Source organism: Tachyglossus aculeatus, chromosome 21 (genome assembly GCF_015852505.1).
Source record: "Tachyglossus aculeatus isolate mTacAcu1 chromosome 21, mTacAcu1.pri, whole genome shotgun sequence".
Classification (NCBI taxonomy): Eukaryota; Metazoa; Chordata; class Mammalia; order Monotremata; family Tachyglossidae; genus Tachyglossus; species Tachyglossus aculeatus.
The window spans coordinates 64018983-64038807 of NC_052086.1; the positions used below are offsets into that span (position 1 = coordinate 64018983).

General features: G+C 41.7%; 1 protein-coding gene across 1 annotated transcript in view; it reads right to left on the reverse strand.

Annotated features, from left to right (window-relative positions):
* Positions 1-16017: 16017 nt before the first annotated feature.
* The window catches only part of FAM20C (FAM20C golgi associated secretory pathway kinase), a 100843-nt gene continuing 97035 nt past the window's right edge, over positions 16018-19825 (reverse strand). Inside the window, exons 8-10 of the mRNA XM_038763946.1 lie at positions 19178-19259; positions 18519-18578; positions 16018-17135 (exon numbers count right to left, since the gene is read on the reverse strand). Of these exons, the coding sequence (XP_038619874.1) occupies positions 16883-17135; positions 18519-18578; positions 19178-19259 (395 nt within the window). The 3' untranslated portion in view covers positions 16018-16882. The remainder of the gene's footprint in view (positions 17136-18518; positions 18579-19177; positions 19260-19825) is intronic.

The following is a 19825-nucleotide window of genomic DNA, read 5'->3' on the forward strand; positions in this document are numbered from 1 at the left end:
CAGACAGAGACTATCTCGATCTTAAGAGTGGTGTCAGAATAATTCTTTGTTCCCGTAAGCAGTGACTTTTATTTAAAATGACCCAAAATATATACAATCTTGAAACTCCTTCCTGTGCCCTTAAGCAGAAAATCCAGCAAAATGGAAGCCCACACAGTTGAGACAGGATTCCTTTAAAATCAATGGGAATAACTATTTGTATGGCATCTGATGAAAGTTTTTCTTCTCAAACCAGCTTCAGAGAGATTTTTTTTTAATAATGTGTGAAGTCTAAAGAAAATATCATGCTGTTTGCTAGGCAGTCCTGTTCCAAATGTTGAACATTTCCCCTTGCCAAGTGCTGACAAAAATAACCTTGTTTTAGTCTTTAAAGTGTGGTGAAGGTCAGAGAAGTAACACCGCTAAAGTGACATCTCGGTATTTCGTGTTTACTCTTCGTCAGTGACTCGCATATCAGAGTTGCTCAGTTTTATAAGTCAAAACAAGAAGTTGCTAACTAGGAGAACTGCCTGGGGTCTCTCTTTCCATCTCATCCCCCTCCTCTTCCTTCCCAGACTGGCCTTTGCAACTTCACAAAGAGTTAAGTCTCAAACCTCAGAGTATAGTTGGCATAGTACAATATAGTATCCCTAAACTGTAAGGTCCATGTGGGCAGGGAACATGTCTACCAACTGTGTTATGTTGTAATCAGTGATACTTTACTGAGTGCTTACTATATGCAAAGCACAGTACTAAGTGCTTGGGAGATTCCAGTACAGCAGCATGACCTAGTGGAAAGAGCACAGGCCTGGGAGTCAGAGGACATGGGTTCTAATTCTGCCTCTGCCACTTGACTGCTGTGTGACCTCGGGAAAGTAACTTCACTTCTCCATGCCTTAATTACCTCATCTGTAAAATGGGGATTAAGACTGTGGGCCCCATTTGGGACAGGTACTGTTTCCAACTTGATTACCTTGTATCTACCCAGTGATTCAAACAGTGCTTGGCACACAGTAAGCACTTAACAAATACCACAATTATTACTATTATTATTATTATTACAGTCCAGAGGTTCTGTGGGGCTGAAGGTGGGGCAAATCCCAAAAGGGCAAAGATCTAAGTGCGTGGGTGATGCAGAAGGGAGAAGGAGCTGGGGAAAAGAGGGTTAAATTGGGGAAGGCCTCTTGGAGAAGATGCGACCTCAATAAGGCATTGAAGGTGGGGAGAGGGGTAATCTGTCATATATAGAGTGGGAGGAAGTTCCAGGCCAGAGAGAAGATTTGGGATGAGATAGAAGAGATCAAGGCACAGTAAGTAAAGTAGCAGATTAGTGAGGTAAGGTAGAAGGGAGCAAACTGAGTGCTTTAAAACCAAACTCTCCCAAGTGCTTTGTACAGTGCCCTGCACACAGCAAATGCTTAATATGTGGCATTGATTGATTGACTGGCAGATTCATTCAGTCAATCATATTTATTGAGTACTTACTGTCTGCAGAGCACTGTACTAAGTGCTTGGGAAGTACAAGTTGGCAACATATAGAGACGGTCCCTACCCAACAACAGGCTCACAGTCTAGAAGGGGTTAGAGAGGCAACAAAACAAAACATGTGGACAGGTGTCAAATCATCAAAATAAATAGAAATAAAGCTAGATGCACATCACTAACAAAGTAAATAGAATAAATAGTAAATATGTACAAGTAAAATAGAGAAATAAATCTGTACAAACACATATGCAGGTGCTGTGGGGAGGGTAAGGAGGTAGGGCGGGGCAGATGGGGGAGGAGAAGAGGAAAAAGGGGGCTCAGTCTGGGAAGGCCTCCTGGAGGAGGTGAACTCTCAGTAGGGCTTTGAAGGGAGGAAGATGTCTTTGATACTACATTAGCTTACTGTGGGCAGGGTGCTAATTCTGTTATATTGTGCTCTCTCAAGAGCTTAGTACAGTGTTCTGCACATAGTAAGAACTCAATAAGTTTGATTGATTAGGGCCAACCAGCAGCTCTCCACTGCCTCATCCAATTCTAGATCTTTGTCCTGACAGACAGTTGTAAAACTATGGTCGTGTCAGTAACCTAAGCACACAAGGCTTAGAAGCCACACAGAACTGGGTCTGTATTATTGATTCTCAGAGAACTTTTCAACATCTTCAGAGTGTTTTATTGAATTCCAAATATATACAGACCAACTGCTCTTCAGATCTCAGTGATTAACTTCAGCCATCAGTCACATTTTTGCCCAAGAGTGCTGATCCTGAAAGCCCAGGACAATTCAGTTTCAATTCATCATCCCCACTCCCCTTACCCCCACTTTCTCTCTGAGTAATTGAAAATGTTTTGTAAAGTATTATGCATGAGGAAAGGCTAATTGACTTTGGATGGCTTAATTGGGAGAAAAGCCTCGGGGAGGGTTGACAATGATCTTCAAGTATTGTACAGAGAATAATACCCAGCTGTTTTCTGTCTCCCCTGAGGTCTGATGTGGAGGAAATGGTCTTCATGTGTCTCAGAAGGAATTGAAATTAGGCAGAAGAGATTCCTGAATATGGGGGTTGTGGGACACTGGAGGGCCTTGGTTTTTTTTTTTTTTAAACAGAAGCTATAACACTTGAGGTGGTTTAGAAAGCACAGCAGAAACCTTCACATTCTGAGTTTTTGTGCTAATATTGTCATTATGATATATATTAAGCGCTTGTTATTTGCTAAGGGCAGAAGTAGATACAAGTTTTCAGATCACAGTACCTCTAATCCCACAGGGTTTGCAGTATATCCTATGCCTATTTTACGGTTGAGGAAGCTGAGGTTGAAAGATCCTCAGTGATTTTCCCAAGGTCACATAGCTGATACACAAACCTGGGTCAACTGACTCTCAATCCCATGCTCTCTCCACTAGGCCATAACTTGGGGAAATCACTTAATTTCTTTGTGTCTCACTCAGTTTTCTCTTCTGTAAATGGGGATTTAATACCTGATCTCGTTCCTATTTAGACTGTGAGTCATATAGGGGACAGGGACTGTGTCCAACTGGTTATCTTGACCTACCCTGGTGATTAGTACAATGCTTGGCATACAGTAAGAACTTAACAAATACCACAGTTACAACACATTCAACTGGGAGGATGGCCAGTCAATAAACAATGCTTAGTAGGAGGCCAACTTCATTGTATTTCTGTCCCCAGGTGACAGAGCACCACATAGTCCCCTGGTTTTCTAAGAATTTCAGAACTTTGCAAAATGTCTTCTCAATCCCCCAAACGACCCCATGGTAACTAATCTACATCTTATAAATATAATCACTGTTATAAAGTGTTTTTTAAAGTAATTTAGAAAAAAAAAGAGTACAACAAATAATAATGATGACATTTGTTAAGCACTTACTATGTGCAAAACACTGTTCTAAGGGCTGGGTAGGATATATGGTGATCAGGTTGTCCCACGTGGGGCTCACAGTCTTAGTCCCCATTTTATAGATGAGGTAACTGAGGCACAGAGAAGTTAAGTGACTTGCCCAAAATCACACAGCTGACAAGAGGTTGGGCCAACCAACAACCAAAGCAGTTCTAAGGACTTTAGTTTGAATAACTAAAAGTCAAGTTAAAAGACAACCCAAAAAGGAGTCATGGTGAGTCAGATCAGAAAACATAGATCACTACCTTATTTATGTCCTTAGGAATTCAGGGTTCCATGGAGAATGCTATTGAAAATGCTCTTCTTTATTCAGCTGGATGGCCATGGAGTTTATTAGTAGAGTGTTCCCCAGCTTGGAATGTGATGTCAATAACATGTGCAGGAGGCTGTAGAAACTGGTGCTGGATTGTTTGGTGATGGCAATGACAAAGGTGGATTGTATGAAGTACAGGGAGTCAACCTTCTCTACCTCCTGAACACTCTGACCCTGGGTAATCTCCATCTCTACCTTTCATACAACCTGTCACTCACCAAGAGGAACAAATTGTGGCTTTTCGCTTTTCATATGAGTGAGGTATAAGGCACAGGGGTATTGGAAGAATGAAAAGATCAGAGAACCATTGCTTTACAATATAAGCACTGGACTAGTAACTAGAAGCACTGATTTTTAGTCTAAGCCTGTTATTCACAGGGCATTGGCTATAGCAAAGATGAGGATAATAGGCTGAAACAATTGAAACTCTTTCTTATTTTGTTGAATTTTGGGTACAATGAGAGAAATTTCACTTAATGTTTTGGAGCATGAGAAGATTGCACCTACAGGATTCAGCAATAAATTTCTTCCTCCACCCTTTTCATAACATTATACTGTTAAGTTAATTCTGTGGGAGCAGAATGGTGGTTTCTTTCTTCTACTGAATCTTAGTGTTCATTGCAGGAGTCACACCATGGGACAAAAGGTTATCTCAAGATGAATGATACACCATGTGCCAATATAGATGTAATTAACCAGGATAAACCTAGTTAGGGAGCCCAAGGCATTGATGGACTAGTTTCTCATCCAGAAATGCTCATGCCTCTGATAATTATTACTATTATTATTGTTATGGTATTTGTTAAGCACTTTGTGCCAGACACTGTACTAAGCGCTGGGATGAATACAAGCAAACTGGGTTGGACACAGTCCTTGTCCCACATGGGGCTCACAGCCTTAATCCCTATTTTAAAGATGAGGTCATTGAGGCACAGAGAAGTGAAGTGTTTGCCCAAGGTCACACAGAAGGCAAGTGGAAGAGCTGAAATTAGAACCCATCACCTTATGACTCCCATGCCCATGGTCTATCCACTATACCAGGCTGCTTCTACCACTCTACTTGTGGATTTTATTTCCATGTTTTTGCAGCAATTCAGGGTATCACTTACTGATGTAAGTTTTGGAAATTGATACCATTGAGTCACCAAACCAAATGTGATCTCCCAAAAAGTTCACCCCAGTTGGCAAGACATTTTTAGCTCTTAGCTCTTCCCCACTTTGGAAGGGCAGACAATCTTCCAAAACATTGTTTTCTGGGACTTGAGAGCTCAGAATTAAGAGTTTTCATTTGGGGAAACAGTGACCAAATTTGCATGACAAGCATGTTTTCAATGAAGATGGGTTTTGCTAGGAATTTCTGTTTCTAACTGATACCTGCTTAAGGTAAATCAAATCTTCTGTTTCAGAACAAACCACTGCAGGGAGACCATTGTGCAGACAATAGAAACCTGGGCTAGTTATCCCATTTCAGTGTCCAGCAAAGCTGTCTTGACATTAGCATATCCACCTAAGAGGCAGAGATTTGTCTTCCAACCCAACCTGTTGCTTCCCTAAGGGAGCTGTCAAGACAGCCCCTAAAGTCCAGGCAGCTTGGCAGTCAAAAGAGAGGTCCAGTGTAGCTCCCATTGCCTCTTCTCCAGTGGCAATAAACTATGGGCCCTCATCCTGCATCAATGGGAAGATGCCCACTCCCAATGAATAACCCAACACTGTATAGGCTCAAACCAACTCTTTCAGCTTAGTTGAGAAGCAGACTGTAAGCTCACTGTTGGGTAGGGACTGTCTCTATATGTTGCCAACTTGTACTTCCCAAGAGCTTAGTACAGTGCTCTGCACACAGTAAGCGCTCAATAAATATGATTGATTGATTGATTGATTAATGGAAACAGCATGGGCCTGAGAGTTAGAGGCTCTGGGTTCTAATTCCAGTTTCACCACTTGCCTTCTATGTGACCTTGGGCAAGTCACTTACTTTCTCTGTGTCTCAGTTCCCTCATCTGCAAAATGGGGATTTGATACCTATTCTCCTTCCTACTTTTTTTTGTATTTTCTTAGCACTTACTATGTGCCAAGCACTGTTCTAAGTGCTTGGGTAGATACAAGGTAATCAGGTTGTACCACGTGGGGCTCACAGTCTTAATCCCCATTTTACAGATTAGGGAACTAAGGCACAGAGAAGTGAAGTGGCATGCCCAAGGTCACACAGCAGACACATGGCAGAGCTGGGATTAGAACCCTCATCCTCTGACTCCCAAGTCCATGGACTGTGAGCCCCATGTGAGACCTTATCTTTTATCTAGTACAGTGCTTGGCACATAGTAAGTGCTTAACCAAAAACACAACTATTATTAGTTGGAAAAATGCTCACCAAGATTACAAATACTTTTTAGGGTCAAATTGAAAAGGAGACTGATTCTAATTTTTCTCTGCTTAGATTCAGCCATAGGGAGAGTAAAGATTGTCCATTCATTAGGGACATAATGTACTTTGTTGCTAATAATTGTTTAGCCAATTCAGTTCAGGGGCTCAGCTACCTCTATTTGGGGACTAAAAAAAGTAGAAAAAGAGCTTGCACTCTTGATTTAATAATAAATGGCAAGTATAAATGTTTCATTTTGTGATTCACAGAGCCCAAAGCACTTGGTTAAATGACATTTTCTTGGGGAAGTTAGCTTAAGAACTGGGACAAAGTTAAGCTCTTTGGGTAGTCATAGTCACTCATTCAGTTTTCAAGGAGTCTCTTCATGCACTGGATCAGGAATTCAGAAAGCTATATTAACATGTTTAGTTCACTAGGGCATCACTGAGCAAAGTGCCTAACATTACTAAGGAGTTATATAGGCATTGGGGAAATCTGGCTCATTATCCCATTTCTTCTCTTGATAACCCTAGGAAATTCACAAGAGTCCTAATGATCAATTTGATTTTACCAAGGGGGAAATGGAAGCACAGAGAGGTTAATTGATTTACCCAAGATCATACAATCAGTAATCAGAAGTCAGGTCATCTTGACTCCCATCCAAGGCCCTTTTCAGAGATCTTTTTTCCCTCTGGTATTGTTTCTCCAAGTTTGAATATACAGCCTATTCAACTTAATATGTAGAATGTACCCTCTCAGGAAGGCCACTGCTTCCTGAAAATTGCATCTTCCCTCTGCCCACTTTTGAGCATGTTGTGACCATCTGAATGCTGGAAAAATGCCAACCACCACCGGCCCCCCACCAAAAAACTTCACCAGTTAGTACAGGAGCTGAGGACACTCTACCTGACAATCATTCCAGCCCTAGAGATCACTGAAGTTTATTGGTGGAGATGGAAGGAGGGGCTGGAGAGTGAGGATGTCTGACTTCACATACGGCAGATTGGAGCTGTTTCCACAGAACTTTGAGAAAACTGTGGTGCCTACTGCTATAGTGGTCACTATAGCCATGATTATGACTGTGGACTCTCTCAGCCCTGAGGAGCCTGAAATTCTGCTCCTCTAGGCACAGCGCCCTACAGATCTCTATTTTTGCCTTTCGGTTTTGGGCAGGGAAGGTGTCTACCAACTCTTTTGTGTTGTACTCTCCCAAGTGCTCAGTATAGTGCTCTGCACACAGTAAGCACTCAATAAGTATAATTGAATGAATCTCTGCTTAAGTGTCTGTAGCTGGTACTGCCTCCCTGCATCTATTTTCAGACTCTGAGTCCTCCAGTGAACAGGGACCATATCTAATTCCCTCCTGGGTATTTTTTATCCCAGAGTCCTTTGCACACTGTGCTTATTACATGCTATTACTACTAGTACTGGAGAGGAAGTGGTCCATGTAGTAGTAGTAGTAATGACATTTATTGAATGCTTACTGAGTGCAATGCAATATGTAACCCCCTAGGAAATTTCAGCAATGGCAAATGACATGTTTCCCCACTCACAGGCTGTATATAATCCAGGACCTATCCTGGAGTGAAGCAGCCTCACCCCAGAGAACAGCCAGGTGGTGAAAATTGCAAGTTTGGGCCCCAAAGCATACCCAAAGATAAGTTAAAGAAGTTGAGGCACAGAGAAATGAAGTGCCTTGCCCAAGATCACACAGCTGGCAAGTGGCAGAGCCAGAATTAAAAACCAGGTCCTCTGACTCCCAAGCCCATGCTCTTTCTGCTTGGCCACACTGCTTCCTTGGTTGGAGATGATTGGAAATGGGGTTTGAGCTGAACAGTCTGGGGCTGTTTTTCTGGTCTAAACAAATTCAAGTCAAAGGAGATTTAATGAACTTTTTAATGGGCCAAGCCAATTATAAGAGTGCTAATTTAGGATACTTTCATCATTTCATCTCTATCATTTGGTCCAAAAAAACATGAGAAAACTTAATTGGCTTGATTCTGCTGTGGCACTTACTACAGTGGCTGGCATAAAGTACTTAACAAATATGATATATACATATATTTATATATAAAAATAAATCAATGGTATTTATTGAGAGCTTGCTATGTGCAGAATAACTGGAGTAAGAGCTTGGAAGTGTTACAATACAACAGAATTAGCACTTTCTCTGCCCATTACACACGTATAGTTTAGAGGTGGAAACAGGCATTAACATGAATAAGTAATTTATAATATAGAATTTAAAGATATGTGTAAGTGCTGTGGAGTTAGGGGTGGGGTGAATATCAAATGTCCAAAGGTCACAGGTCCAAGTGCACAGATGATGCAGAAGGGAAAGTGAATTGGGGAAGAGAGGGCTTAATGTTGGTGGAGATGTGACCTTAATAATGCTTTGAAGGTGGAGAGAGAATCCATCTGGCATTTAAAGAGGGAGTGGGAGTTCTAGGGGAGGATGTGGGAAAGGGTTTAGTGGTGAGACAGACAAGATTGGGACACAATGAGTGATCTGGTGCTAGACGAGTGGAATGTGTGGGATAGACTGTAGTAGGAGTTCGGTGAGGTAGGATGGGGCAAGCTGATTAAATGCTTTAAAGCCAATAGTGAGAAGTTTCTGTTAGATGCAGAGGTGGATGGGCAGCCACTGGAGGTTCTTGAGGAGTGGGGAGACACAGACTGAACGTTTTTGTAGAAACATGACCCAAGCAGGAGAGTGAAGTATTGATTGGAATGGGGACAGATAGGAGCCTGGAAGATCAGCTAAGAGACATATGCAGTAATCAAAGCAGGATAGGATAAGTGTTTGGATCAGCATGGTAGTAGTTTGGATGGAGAGAAAAGGGCAGATTTTAGCAATGTTGTGAAGCAGCATGGCCTAGTGGCAAGAGCACAGGCGTGGGAGTCGGAGGACAGGGGTTCTAATCCCGGCTCTGCCACTCGTTTGCTGTGTGATATTGGGCAAGTCACTTAACTTCTCTGTTCCTCATTTACTTCATCTGTAAAACGGGGATTAAGACTGTGAGCCCATCTGGCCAGGGATAAAAGCTGCTCCAGCACATTCTCAGACTCCCCCATCCCCACCAAGTTTTGAGCATATTTTATGTATTTGTTTGTGTTGTATTCTAAAGTTTCATCACTCCTGATGTGCCCATCTCCAATCCCTTCTTACCATATAAACTCTTAGCTTTTGAGTCCCCCAAAGGCCAAGGACCGTGTCTAATTCCCACCTGAACGTTCTCTCCCAGCGCTCAGTATAATGGTCTGTACGCAGTAAATGTTAATAAATACTATTACTACTACTACTACTATTACTACAGTTCATGTTTATGCAGGGTGCTTTATCATCATTACAGCGTGGCCTAGTTGATAGAACATGGGTCTGGGAAATAATAAATAATAATAATAATGGCATTTATTAAGTGCTTACTATGTGCAAAGCACTGTTCTAAGCGCTGGGGAGGTTACAAGTTGATCAGGTTGTCCCACATGGGGCTCACAGCCTTAATCCCCATTTTACAGATGAGGTAACTGAGGCTCAGAGAAGTGAAGTGACTTGCCCAAAGTCACACAGCTGATAACTGGCAGAGCCGGGATTTGAACCCCTGACCTCTGACTCCAAAGCCCGGGCTCTTTCCACTGAGCCACGCTGCTTCTCCTTCTGGGAGTCAGAAGGACTTGAGTTTTAATCCCGGCTCCGTCACTTGTCTGCTGAGTGACCTTCGGCAAATCACTTCACTTCTCTGTGCCTCAGTTACCCCATCTGCAAAATGGGGATTAAGACTGTGAGCCCCATGTGGGACTGGGCCTGTGTCCAACCTGATTTGCTTGTTTCCACTCTAGCACTTAGTACAGTGCCTGGCACATAGTTAACAAATACCACAATTAGTATTATTATTATTGTGCTTGCTACAGAGGTTTTGAGCTTTAGGTCAGTCTTGCTGATGATGACCTTGTTGCACAGAGAGGTCAAGTGGCTTGCTCAAGGTTACCCAGCACCTAAGGAGCAATGGTGGTTCAGAACTATTTTTTTTCAGAATTGTTAAGCACTTACAATGTTCCAGGCACTGTAGTAAGTGCTGCGGTAGATACAAGCGAATCAGGTTGGATACAGTCCCTGTCCCACTGGAGGCGCACAGTCTTAATCCCCATTTTACAGATGAGATAACTAAGGAATAGAGAAGTTAAATGACTTACCCAAGGTCTCACAGCAGATGAGTGGTGGAGCCAGTTTGAGAACTCAGGTCCTTCTGATTCTCAGGCCCACGTTGTATCCACTGGCTCCCACTGCTTCTCATTTTAGGATTTCAATGACACAACTAGTTAGGCAATGTGCCCACAAAGAAGGCATTAACCTGAATTTGGATGAAGTGTATTCAAGCCTGGCCCAGGACCCTGTACATGTGAGCGCTTAGTAAATATTATTTGGCTGAAAGAAAACACGAGGCAAATGGGTCAAAGGAACTTGACCATGAGGCGGGGAGCCTCAAACCCTGGTACAATCCTGTGCTCTGGCAAGGAGTGTGAACTAATGGAAAGAGCACAGGCCTGTGCATCAGAGGACCTGGATTCTAATACCGGCTCTGCCTCGGGTCTGCTGTGTGACCTTGGGCAAGTCACATAACTTCTCTGTGCATCAGTTAGCTCATCTGTAAAATGAGGGTTCAGTACCTACTCTCCCTCCTACTTAGACTGTGAGCTCTATGGGGGATAAGAACTGTGTCTGACCCGATTGTCTTGCATCTTTCCTAGAGCTTTAGAACAGTCCTTGACACAGAGTAAGCACTTAACAAATACCATGAGTATTATTAACCCTAACCCTTGTCTCTCCTCACCCCAACTTGTTTGAGCTGCTTTCAACATTTTTTTTTTTTTGGTCTCTGGATTTCCTAGGTGAAACTAAGGGGAAAAAAAAAAAACTCCACAGAGAGCAGCTTCCCACAGGAGACTGGAACAGCTCAATCGGAACCTTTCTCTTCTCGTGTGTTAATAAGTAATTAGGCATTTTCAAAGTCAAATTGCTCATCCTATTAAGAGCTGTGCTTTCTTTGCTTACTATATGCAATAAATATCCAGTGAAGCCTAGCAGAGGCTCAGTTATATACAGATTTTAATTCTGATACTAATTTTACAGTCTGTTGGCTAAAAAGGTGTATGTAGGCAGTGTTTAAAAAGTGGAAAGTTGATCCAATCAAACCTCTAGTGCTTCTAAGCAGATGTTACAATCTATCACATTAATCTTCCTTTCTGTGGAGATTGTTTCTTAGGTCAGTGTCAGCAACACCAATGTCACTGACTCTGATTATCAGCCTACACACAAATACACACACTTACGTACTTCATTTTCTAGCAGATTAACTCTTCATTTTGAGAGGTACTTTTTTGCTTCTAATGACCTCCTGCAAAAGTCACCAAACCTCATTACATTTGAGGTCAATAAAGAAAATAGGAAACTCAGCAGAGCAAATTATTCCCAAAGAGGAATTTTGTTTTTCCCCACCTCAATCTTAAGGGATTTTCTCTCATGCACTTTCGTGTATATGCATTTTTGACTGGCCAATTTCTTTTTAAGTCCAATTCTGCCAGGGTCCAATCTAATGTTGGCTTCCCAGCTAACATTAGCAAGAAGAGAAACATTTCCCTAGGCTTTCTGATCAGCTGGGGCGGGGTCTATAGATTCTTCCTGGATTTTGCTAAATAGTGGACATATTCGTTAGCAATTACACGGTCTAGTGGTGTGGGAGTTTGATTCTAGCACTCACCTACTGTAGCATCTTGAATAAGTCACAATCTCCTGGCCTCAGTTTCCTTATTTGTAAAATCAATCAGTCAGTGATATTTACTACATGCAGAACACTGTACTAAGGCCTTGGGAGAGTACAATACAGTAGAGTTGATAGATACGATCCTTGCACACAAAGAACTTGCAGTCTAGAGGGGAAGACAGATAAATTGTACTGAGGGGAAATTATAGCTAAACATTATATAAGGATAAGTACATAAATGCTGTGGGAAGGGGAGTGGGTAACTATTAAGGTGCTTAAAGATGAGGGAGGTAAGTGACTTGACACAGCATACAAGTAGCAGAGCCAAGACTAGAACCCAGGTCCTCTGAATCCCAGACATGAGCTCTATCCAGTAGGCCTGAGGGCTAATGAGGAGGTAAATAAGTTTACAAGTGATCTAGTTGGCTGAGGGGATTATGTAACTCTGAGTTTTGGGTGACTCATTGATTTCAGTACTGCCATAATATGGATTTTCATGCCACATTTTGGCTAGAATGTTGTTAGAGCATTAGAAAATGTTCATTTGGCAATGTGAACTTGTAGGATGTGGCATGCCACTCAGTCGAAAGGAACGGTTTGAGAGCAAACATTGGGGTGGGCAAATACCACAGCACATGGAGTTGTACAGGAATTGTACAGGAACACAATCCTGGTATTATGGGAGAAGTGAGTGTGCCTTATTGGGGTGAATTGTAAAACTGAAATGTAGTCCAAACACTCAATCTTCACAGTAGAAGGTATAGCTATAAATCCACTGACTGCTTGCAACTTTTAAAATGCTTTAAGAGTTTTACTCCCATATGTCTCAAAGTTAGTTTTTCTTTTACAGACTATTTGGGAATGAAGTGAATGTGAGATCTGAGCTCCAATCATAATGGATGAAAACATGCCTGACTTTTCCAATGCCTGAAAAGTTTGTGAAACCCACTCGTTTTCCCTAATGACTTGTATTCTCTGAAAATTTAGAATTTCAATACAACCATATCTGGTCCTGGACGGCCCTCACTACTGATCTGTTTGTATATTTCCAACATGGCTGTTTGTTCAATGAATTTACACATTCAAGGTAATTTCCCCAGGATTTAAATTATACTAGTTTCTACATGAGGCCAACTCAGTTTCAGATGATTTCTGGTAACATCTCTTTGTTATCGGGGCTGTCTGAGCAAATGCAGTAGATTGGTTACACAGACTGACCTCGTTGAGCAGATGACCTTTTCTGCATTGGAACCTGAGCAATTTTCTAAAAAGTGAATTGAATAAACTCCAAAGAACTCATTATATTGGGCTCTCCACTATACACACTTAGCTTAAAACCTACAATAATAAAGACTTTAGCATATATGTTTTATGGCCTACTGGCATCTTTTGTGTCGATCTTCCTCTGTGGAAACAATATAGGCTTTCAAAAAGCACCAGATCTGTATACTTAAAGTGCCAGTGCTGGAAGAATATGAAAATGGAGTTATTTTAACAATCTACACAGCCATTAGCTTTATATGACAATCATGCATTTCATCATCATCTCCCTTTTATTCACCCAATGTATGGGCCTCATTCTATGGAAGGAGCTCTGTTAGAAATTCCTGAGAGACTCAGTGCGTGTACACAGTCCTAGATTACCCAAGGAATGATTAATAATAATAACTGTGGTACTTGTTAAGTACTTACTATGTGTCAAGCACTGTTCTAAGCACTGGAGTAGATACAAGTTAATCTGGTAGGACACACAATCCCTGTCCCAAATGGAGCTCACGCTCTAAATCCCCATTTTACAGATGAGGTAACTCAGTCCCAGAGAAGTTAAGTGACTTGCCCAAGGTCACACAGCAGATACATGGCAGAGTCTGGATAAGAACCCAGGTCCTTCTGACTCTGAGGCCCATGCTCTATCAACTAAGCCACATTATTTCCCACTGCTTCTAAGTCACACTGCTTCTAAGATTAGCTTTCTTAGAGATGGCCCGTCTGCTTGTATTAATTCTGTCTTCATTTTCCTGCCTGTTACATATCTCACTGATGGTTAGTATTTCCATTAGAGGAAGGAGGAATGAGGAATAAGTGGGGTAGGATAAATTGGAGAACTCCTATAATGCCCCATCAGCTCTGGACTTGGTTTGGCCTAGAAAGGTCATCAATTCTCATGGCCAAAACGAGGGCTTCAGAAGATGTGTAGACTGCATTCATTCATCTTGGCATGAATGAGAGGTGGTGGTATTTGGAAAGGAACTCACCATTGTACTTCACTTAAGTTTCAGAACATCTTGGAAAGTGTTCAAGTCATTTAGAATTGAACTTTAGGGGACAACTCGGTGAAGGATATGAAGATCACCTCTGATGGATTTCCAGCAGGGGTGGTGGTGGGGGTGAAGCAGAATTGCCTAGTGGATAGAGGACAAGTCTGGGAATCTGAAGTGCTTAGTACAGTGCCTGGCACATAGTAAGTGCTTAACAAATACCATTTTAAAATAAAAACAAAAAAAACCAGGGGCTGGATTCTAATCCTGGCTCCTCCACCTATGTGACCTTGGGCAAGTCACTTTATTACTCTGTACCTCAGTTCCCTCATCTGTAAATGGGCATTGACTGCAAGCCCCATGTGGAACATGGATTGTGTCCAACCTAATTAATTTGCATCTACCCCAGCAATTAGAACAGTGGCTGGCATATAGTATGTGTTTAACAAATACTATTAAGCCACTGTCTTCACCCCCACACCTCTAGGGCAGAATACCTACCTTCGCACATCCCAGGCTTCCAAAAAGAACTGAAGCTTCCATGAAGGCCTGCAAAGACATCCAATCAGGTATTACTCACCCATTTAACTCTTTTAAACCTGCTTGCCACTCCCAGAACCCATCCCACACTCTCCCCCTGTAGAAACCCCATACCCCCTTTAATGATAATAATAATCATATTTGTTAAGCACTTACTACGTGCCAAGTGCTGTTCTAAGTGCTGGGGAAGTTACAAGGTTATCAGATTGGAAAAAATCCCTGCCCCACATGGGTCTCACAGTCTTAATCCCCATTTTACAGATGAGGTAACTGAGGCCCATAAAGTGACATATACAAGGTCACACAGCAGACAAGTGGTGGAGCCAGTATTAGAACCCAGGTCGTTCTGCCTCCCATGCTTTATCCTCTAGGCCACATATCACTTCAAATGAACAGTTGGCCTCCGTGATCCAAACTCATCCATGATGGAATCACTCATTCAATCATACTTACTGAGCACTTACCATGTACAGGACACTGTACTAAGCACTTGGGAGAGTGCAGTATAACAATAAACAGTCACATTCCCTGCTCACAACCAATCTTGGCAGCCCAATCATGAGGAGATGCCAGTGGTAGGGCAAGGTCTGTGAGGTGAGAAGAAAAGTATTTAGTTCTTGCCTTGTGGGTTTCTCCACTGTTCTCTTAATAGTCTGTCCAGCTTCTTCCATTCAGGATTTTTGAGATTCCCCCAAAAGATTTGTTCAGTTCAAAAGTTAAAGATCCATTTCTGTAGCAAGTCAGGAGACACTGAGCCTGTTGGAAAGCTTGGTAGAGCTACTGCTCTATCGGCAGGGCAAAACATGAACCACATTTGAACAATATCTGTTCACTTAGCTGCACCTGGACTTTACCTCTCCCCACTTAAAGGCAAGATAATCTGTACATCTTCCAATTTCTGACAGCCAAGCTTCATTTGTAAGAGATTGGTACAGTATTAAAAGCATAGTTCAGATGTGAGGAAAAGGGTTATGCCCAGAGTACAATAGCTCCAGTACAGAAAAGGGGCAGCCTCCTATGTAGATTTCCCTAAATTTATAATGCCTTGTCTTCTGCCTAAGGTAACATGGAGAGCTAGGTGTAAAGCAGGAAGTCTTCAGATATTTGGTTTCTTCTGGATCTCTAGTATTGAGAATCCCAAGCTGATCTTTTCCTATATGTTCTGACTTGGTTCCCTGAATTTTCCCTGTCCTACTTAGCCAAAAGATTTGTTACTGGTTCTGGGGTCCTTTGGGTGAAAAGGGGGATTGTGTGCTAGAAAAGTTATCATCTTATCTCTAGTTCTGTAATAAGATGCTTGTGACATTATAGCAGCATAAAAAACTCCTTCCTCTAGTCTATGCTATGGTTTTCCTTTGGCTATGTGGTGTCTGATCGAAATTAAGCCCACAAATGCAGCCAGGGTACACATTTGCTATATCTTTATTGCACTTTTACCACGTTGCAAACAATTCCACAAAAATGCTGCAAAATTAAGTCTATCACTGCTGAGTGCAGCTTTACCCAGATATGTATATATTTACACAAAACTATCAAAAGCAAATTCAGAAAAGTAGCAGTTCTACTATGCCAGTCTAGAAAGATAAGAACTGCTACTTCATGATAGATAAATAGTACAACTCGTCATTTTACATCACTTTGTAAAACCAACATTCAAGTATTCTCTGTCAATGAACAATTACTGAAATTCCATTTGGATGAACCACTGCATTTCTAAGTTTGCATCTTAACCCTTCAAATGCTGACATTCAAAAAGAGATACCATTTCTTTAAATTGGGCCTCACAAATGAAAGCACTTCAAGGGTTAACATGAAAGACCAAGTGACCTGTCACCTAGAATGAATGGTAAGACATCAAAATTCTGCTGCCCCTCCCTTACTGAATTTGGTAGGTAGGTCTGTGGTTTATATATATATATATATATATACATATATATGTCTATATATATACACACCATATATAAATACAAAATATTAAATAAAGGCCTCCTTTCTGTACAAAAAGGACAGAATGCAATTAATTGCCACCAATTCATTTCATCTGTTAATGCCAAACCTTTCGTATTCTGTTTCAGGAACTAATTAAAAACATCACATTAGACTTATTTTCTTAATTATTCAATCCTTCTCTGAGTCTACACTTTACCTACTTTGGGAACAATTATATCCTCATTTCTGAATTCACTGAATTCACAAAGTGGCATACATAGTCTCTTGCAAGACTTTTTTCTTCTTCGAACTTAGCTAGTAAAAACAGAGCAATCTAATGTCACGACCTTTTGGTTGTAAAAGTGTTGTCAGTGTCAAAGTCATTTTCAACCACACTGCTAAAGCCATCTTTTTCTATGCAGTCCCTAACCGCTTGGAGAACAATCCGCAACCGTCTGTCCATTGCTTCTAAGTGTAACTGATAGAGGATGGGAGCAACTTTGTCTTTCATTAAAGATTCTTCCATTAAGTGACTCAGTTTATACTCTTCCTTGGCTAGCAATTGTAATCGCAGATAGGTTGATTTCCGTATCCTGTGAAAAGGAGATGGAGAATGAGTTGGTCCTATGCATCTAGACATTCCCCTCATTCTAGAATGGCAGGGGGAGGTCTCCCACTTTTATATAATAATAACTGTGGTATCTGTTTAGCATTTTCTACATTCCAAGCACTCTACTAAGCGCTGGGATAGATACCAGGCAATCAGATCAGACATGGTCTTTGCCCATCATGGAGCTCAGAATCTAAGGGGAAGGGAGGACAGTTATTTCATCCCCATTTTACAGATGACGGAACCGAGGAAAAGAGAGGGTAGTGACTTCCCTAAAAGTCACACACCAAAGAACCCAGGGTTAGAAGCCAAGTCTTCTGATTCCCAGTCCTATGGTCTTTAAAAAAAAATATGCTACTTGTGAAGTGCTTGTGCCAGGCATTGTACTAAGCCTAAGGTAGATTCAAGATAATCAGGTTGGACACATCCCTGTCCCATTTGGGGCTCACAGTCTAAGAAGGAGGCAGTAGGATTAAAACCCTACTGTACAGATGAGGAAACTGAGGAACAGAGAACTTAATTGACCTGCCCAAGGTCACAGAGTACACCAGTAGCAGGGCTGGGTAAGTGCTTGCACAGTGCTCTGCACACAGTAAGTGCTCAATAAATATGATTGAATGAATGAATGAACTCAGATCCTTTGACTTATAGGCCTGCACTCTTCCCACTAGGCTATGCTGCTTCTCCAAAGATATGATATTTTTTATACATTTTTATGCCACTTGGGATCTTAATTTTTTATTTATACAAATTTTCAGGCTAAATGAGAGTTCTTCAACCAGGTTCTGCTCACTAGAATTTCAGCAGGAGTAGGGGAATGAGAATTAATGACTCTTATGGGCACACATGCTTCACCTTCCCCACTGAATGCTGCCGGTGTCGGCTTTCTCCTATTATCTCTTCTGACACCCTTGACCATTTTTCTCTAGGGACCCTCAAAAGGCCCAGACCACAGGATTAGATCTTTTGGTTTTTGACCTCCAAACCAGAGAGCACAACAATCTCCACTGCCCTTCATATAGCAAGGAATCGACTCCTCACATCAGGAAACAAAAGAAAACCTGGACCAACACATTGCCCACTTTTCTTCCCTCAAGAAATCTTGCTTTGCATTGAAGCTATCAATCCCAAGGGCCATATGTACCACGAGGGGGACTCCCCTTCCTCTTTATTCACATTCCTACTCTCTGGCTTTGCCTTTCTGTCTTTCTCTTTCTTCCTTTTCCCATCCTTGTTCTGAGAATGAAGGGTGTAATCTCATTTTCTCTTTTTCCCTAGCAGAGTGTTGTTTTTTTAAGCCATTCCTTTTGATTTCCAATGTATTAGGCTTCCACATTTAAGTGATAAAAATGGACAGAGGATGTACCTGCAGCATTGATTTAAAGGCACCAAAATGGAAAGCTCGTCATGCGAATATTTTCCAAACCTAATGAAGAAAAGAAAAATACAATCACATGGAGAACTCATTGTCAAAAGCACCATGTATTCCTTAAAGTCGAGACAAAAAAATAGACCATTGTCTGGGCTCAGTAGGCTTTCAATTCTGGGCAAATAGCACCATCTTGGCATAACTGAATGAATGTTGAGCTGTTGGTATTCTTAAAGATTAGGAAATTCAGGGATTGAATTGTCAAGTTTCATAATCAACCACCCCAGCTTCTGCATCTGCCATTGCTTCCCCCTCCTTTGTCTCTGCCCAGGGTGGGAGGTCTTCCCAAAATCGGGGGGTTGGGTCCCCAGTACTTTACCCCAAGAGAGTGGGCTAAACTGCCCCTCAACAAATGCCACACTGACTCTGGCTCATCTATCAATGGTATTTATTGAGAGCTTTCTATGTGCCAAGCACTGTTCACCAGACTGTAAGCTCCTTGTGGGCAGGGAACATGTCTAACAACTCTGTTGTATGGCTTGTATAAATCTCAGAGCTTAGTGTTGTGCCCAGCACGTAGTAAGTGCTTAACAAATACCACCATTATAATTCATGTAACTCCTTTAGGCAGGGACGGAAGATCAAAGCATGCTTACCCTCTTCCATTATCTAAGTGAATGATAAAAGTTTCATTTCCAAACTTTTCAAAGGTTTCATAATGATGTCGATCCATATTTCCTGTAAAATAAACCAAAAGTATTCCTTTATTTTGGTTTTTAAAAATAAAAATAGGTAAGACAGAAGGTGCAGATCTTTTGAAGTAAAAATTAGGATATTTCTAACTCCAGCCCATAGCAAAGGAATTGGTTCTCAGCTCGCACCAACCTAGCGTGACTTGGGGAGCTTCCAGGTGTGCTAGAAAAAGACTCACACAGCCATCTTAAACATATCGCCCATATGCATGTCCATGCTCTGGAATAGCATTATTATTATGATGATGAAGGTATGTTAAGTGCTTAATATGTGCCAGGCACTGTACTAAGCACTGGGTGGGTACAACCAAATCAAGTTGGACACAGTTCTAGTCCCATGTAGGGCTCACAATCTCAATCCCCATTTTACAGATGGGTAATTGAGGCACAGAGAAGTGAAGTGACTTTCCCAGGGTCACAGAGCAGGCACGTGGCAGGGCCGGGATTGGAACACATGACCTTCTGACTCCCATGTCTGTGCTCTATCCACTATGCCATGCTGCTTCTCTGTGAGTATGCCTGCTCCCATTTGGTTAAAAACCAAGATTGGGG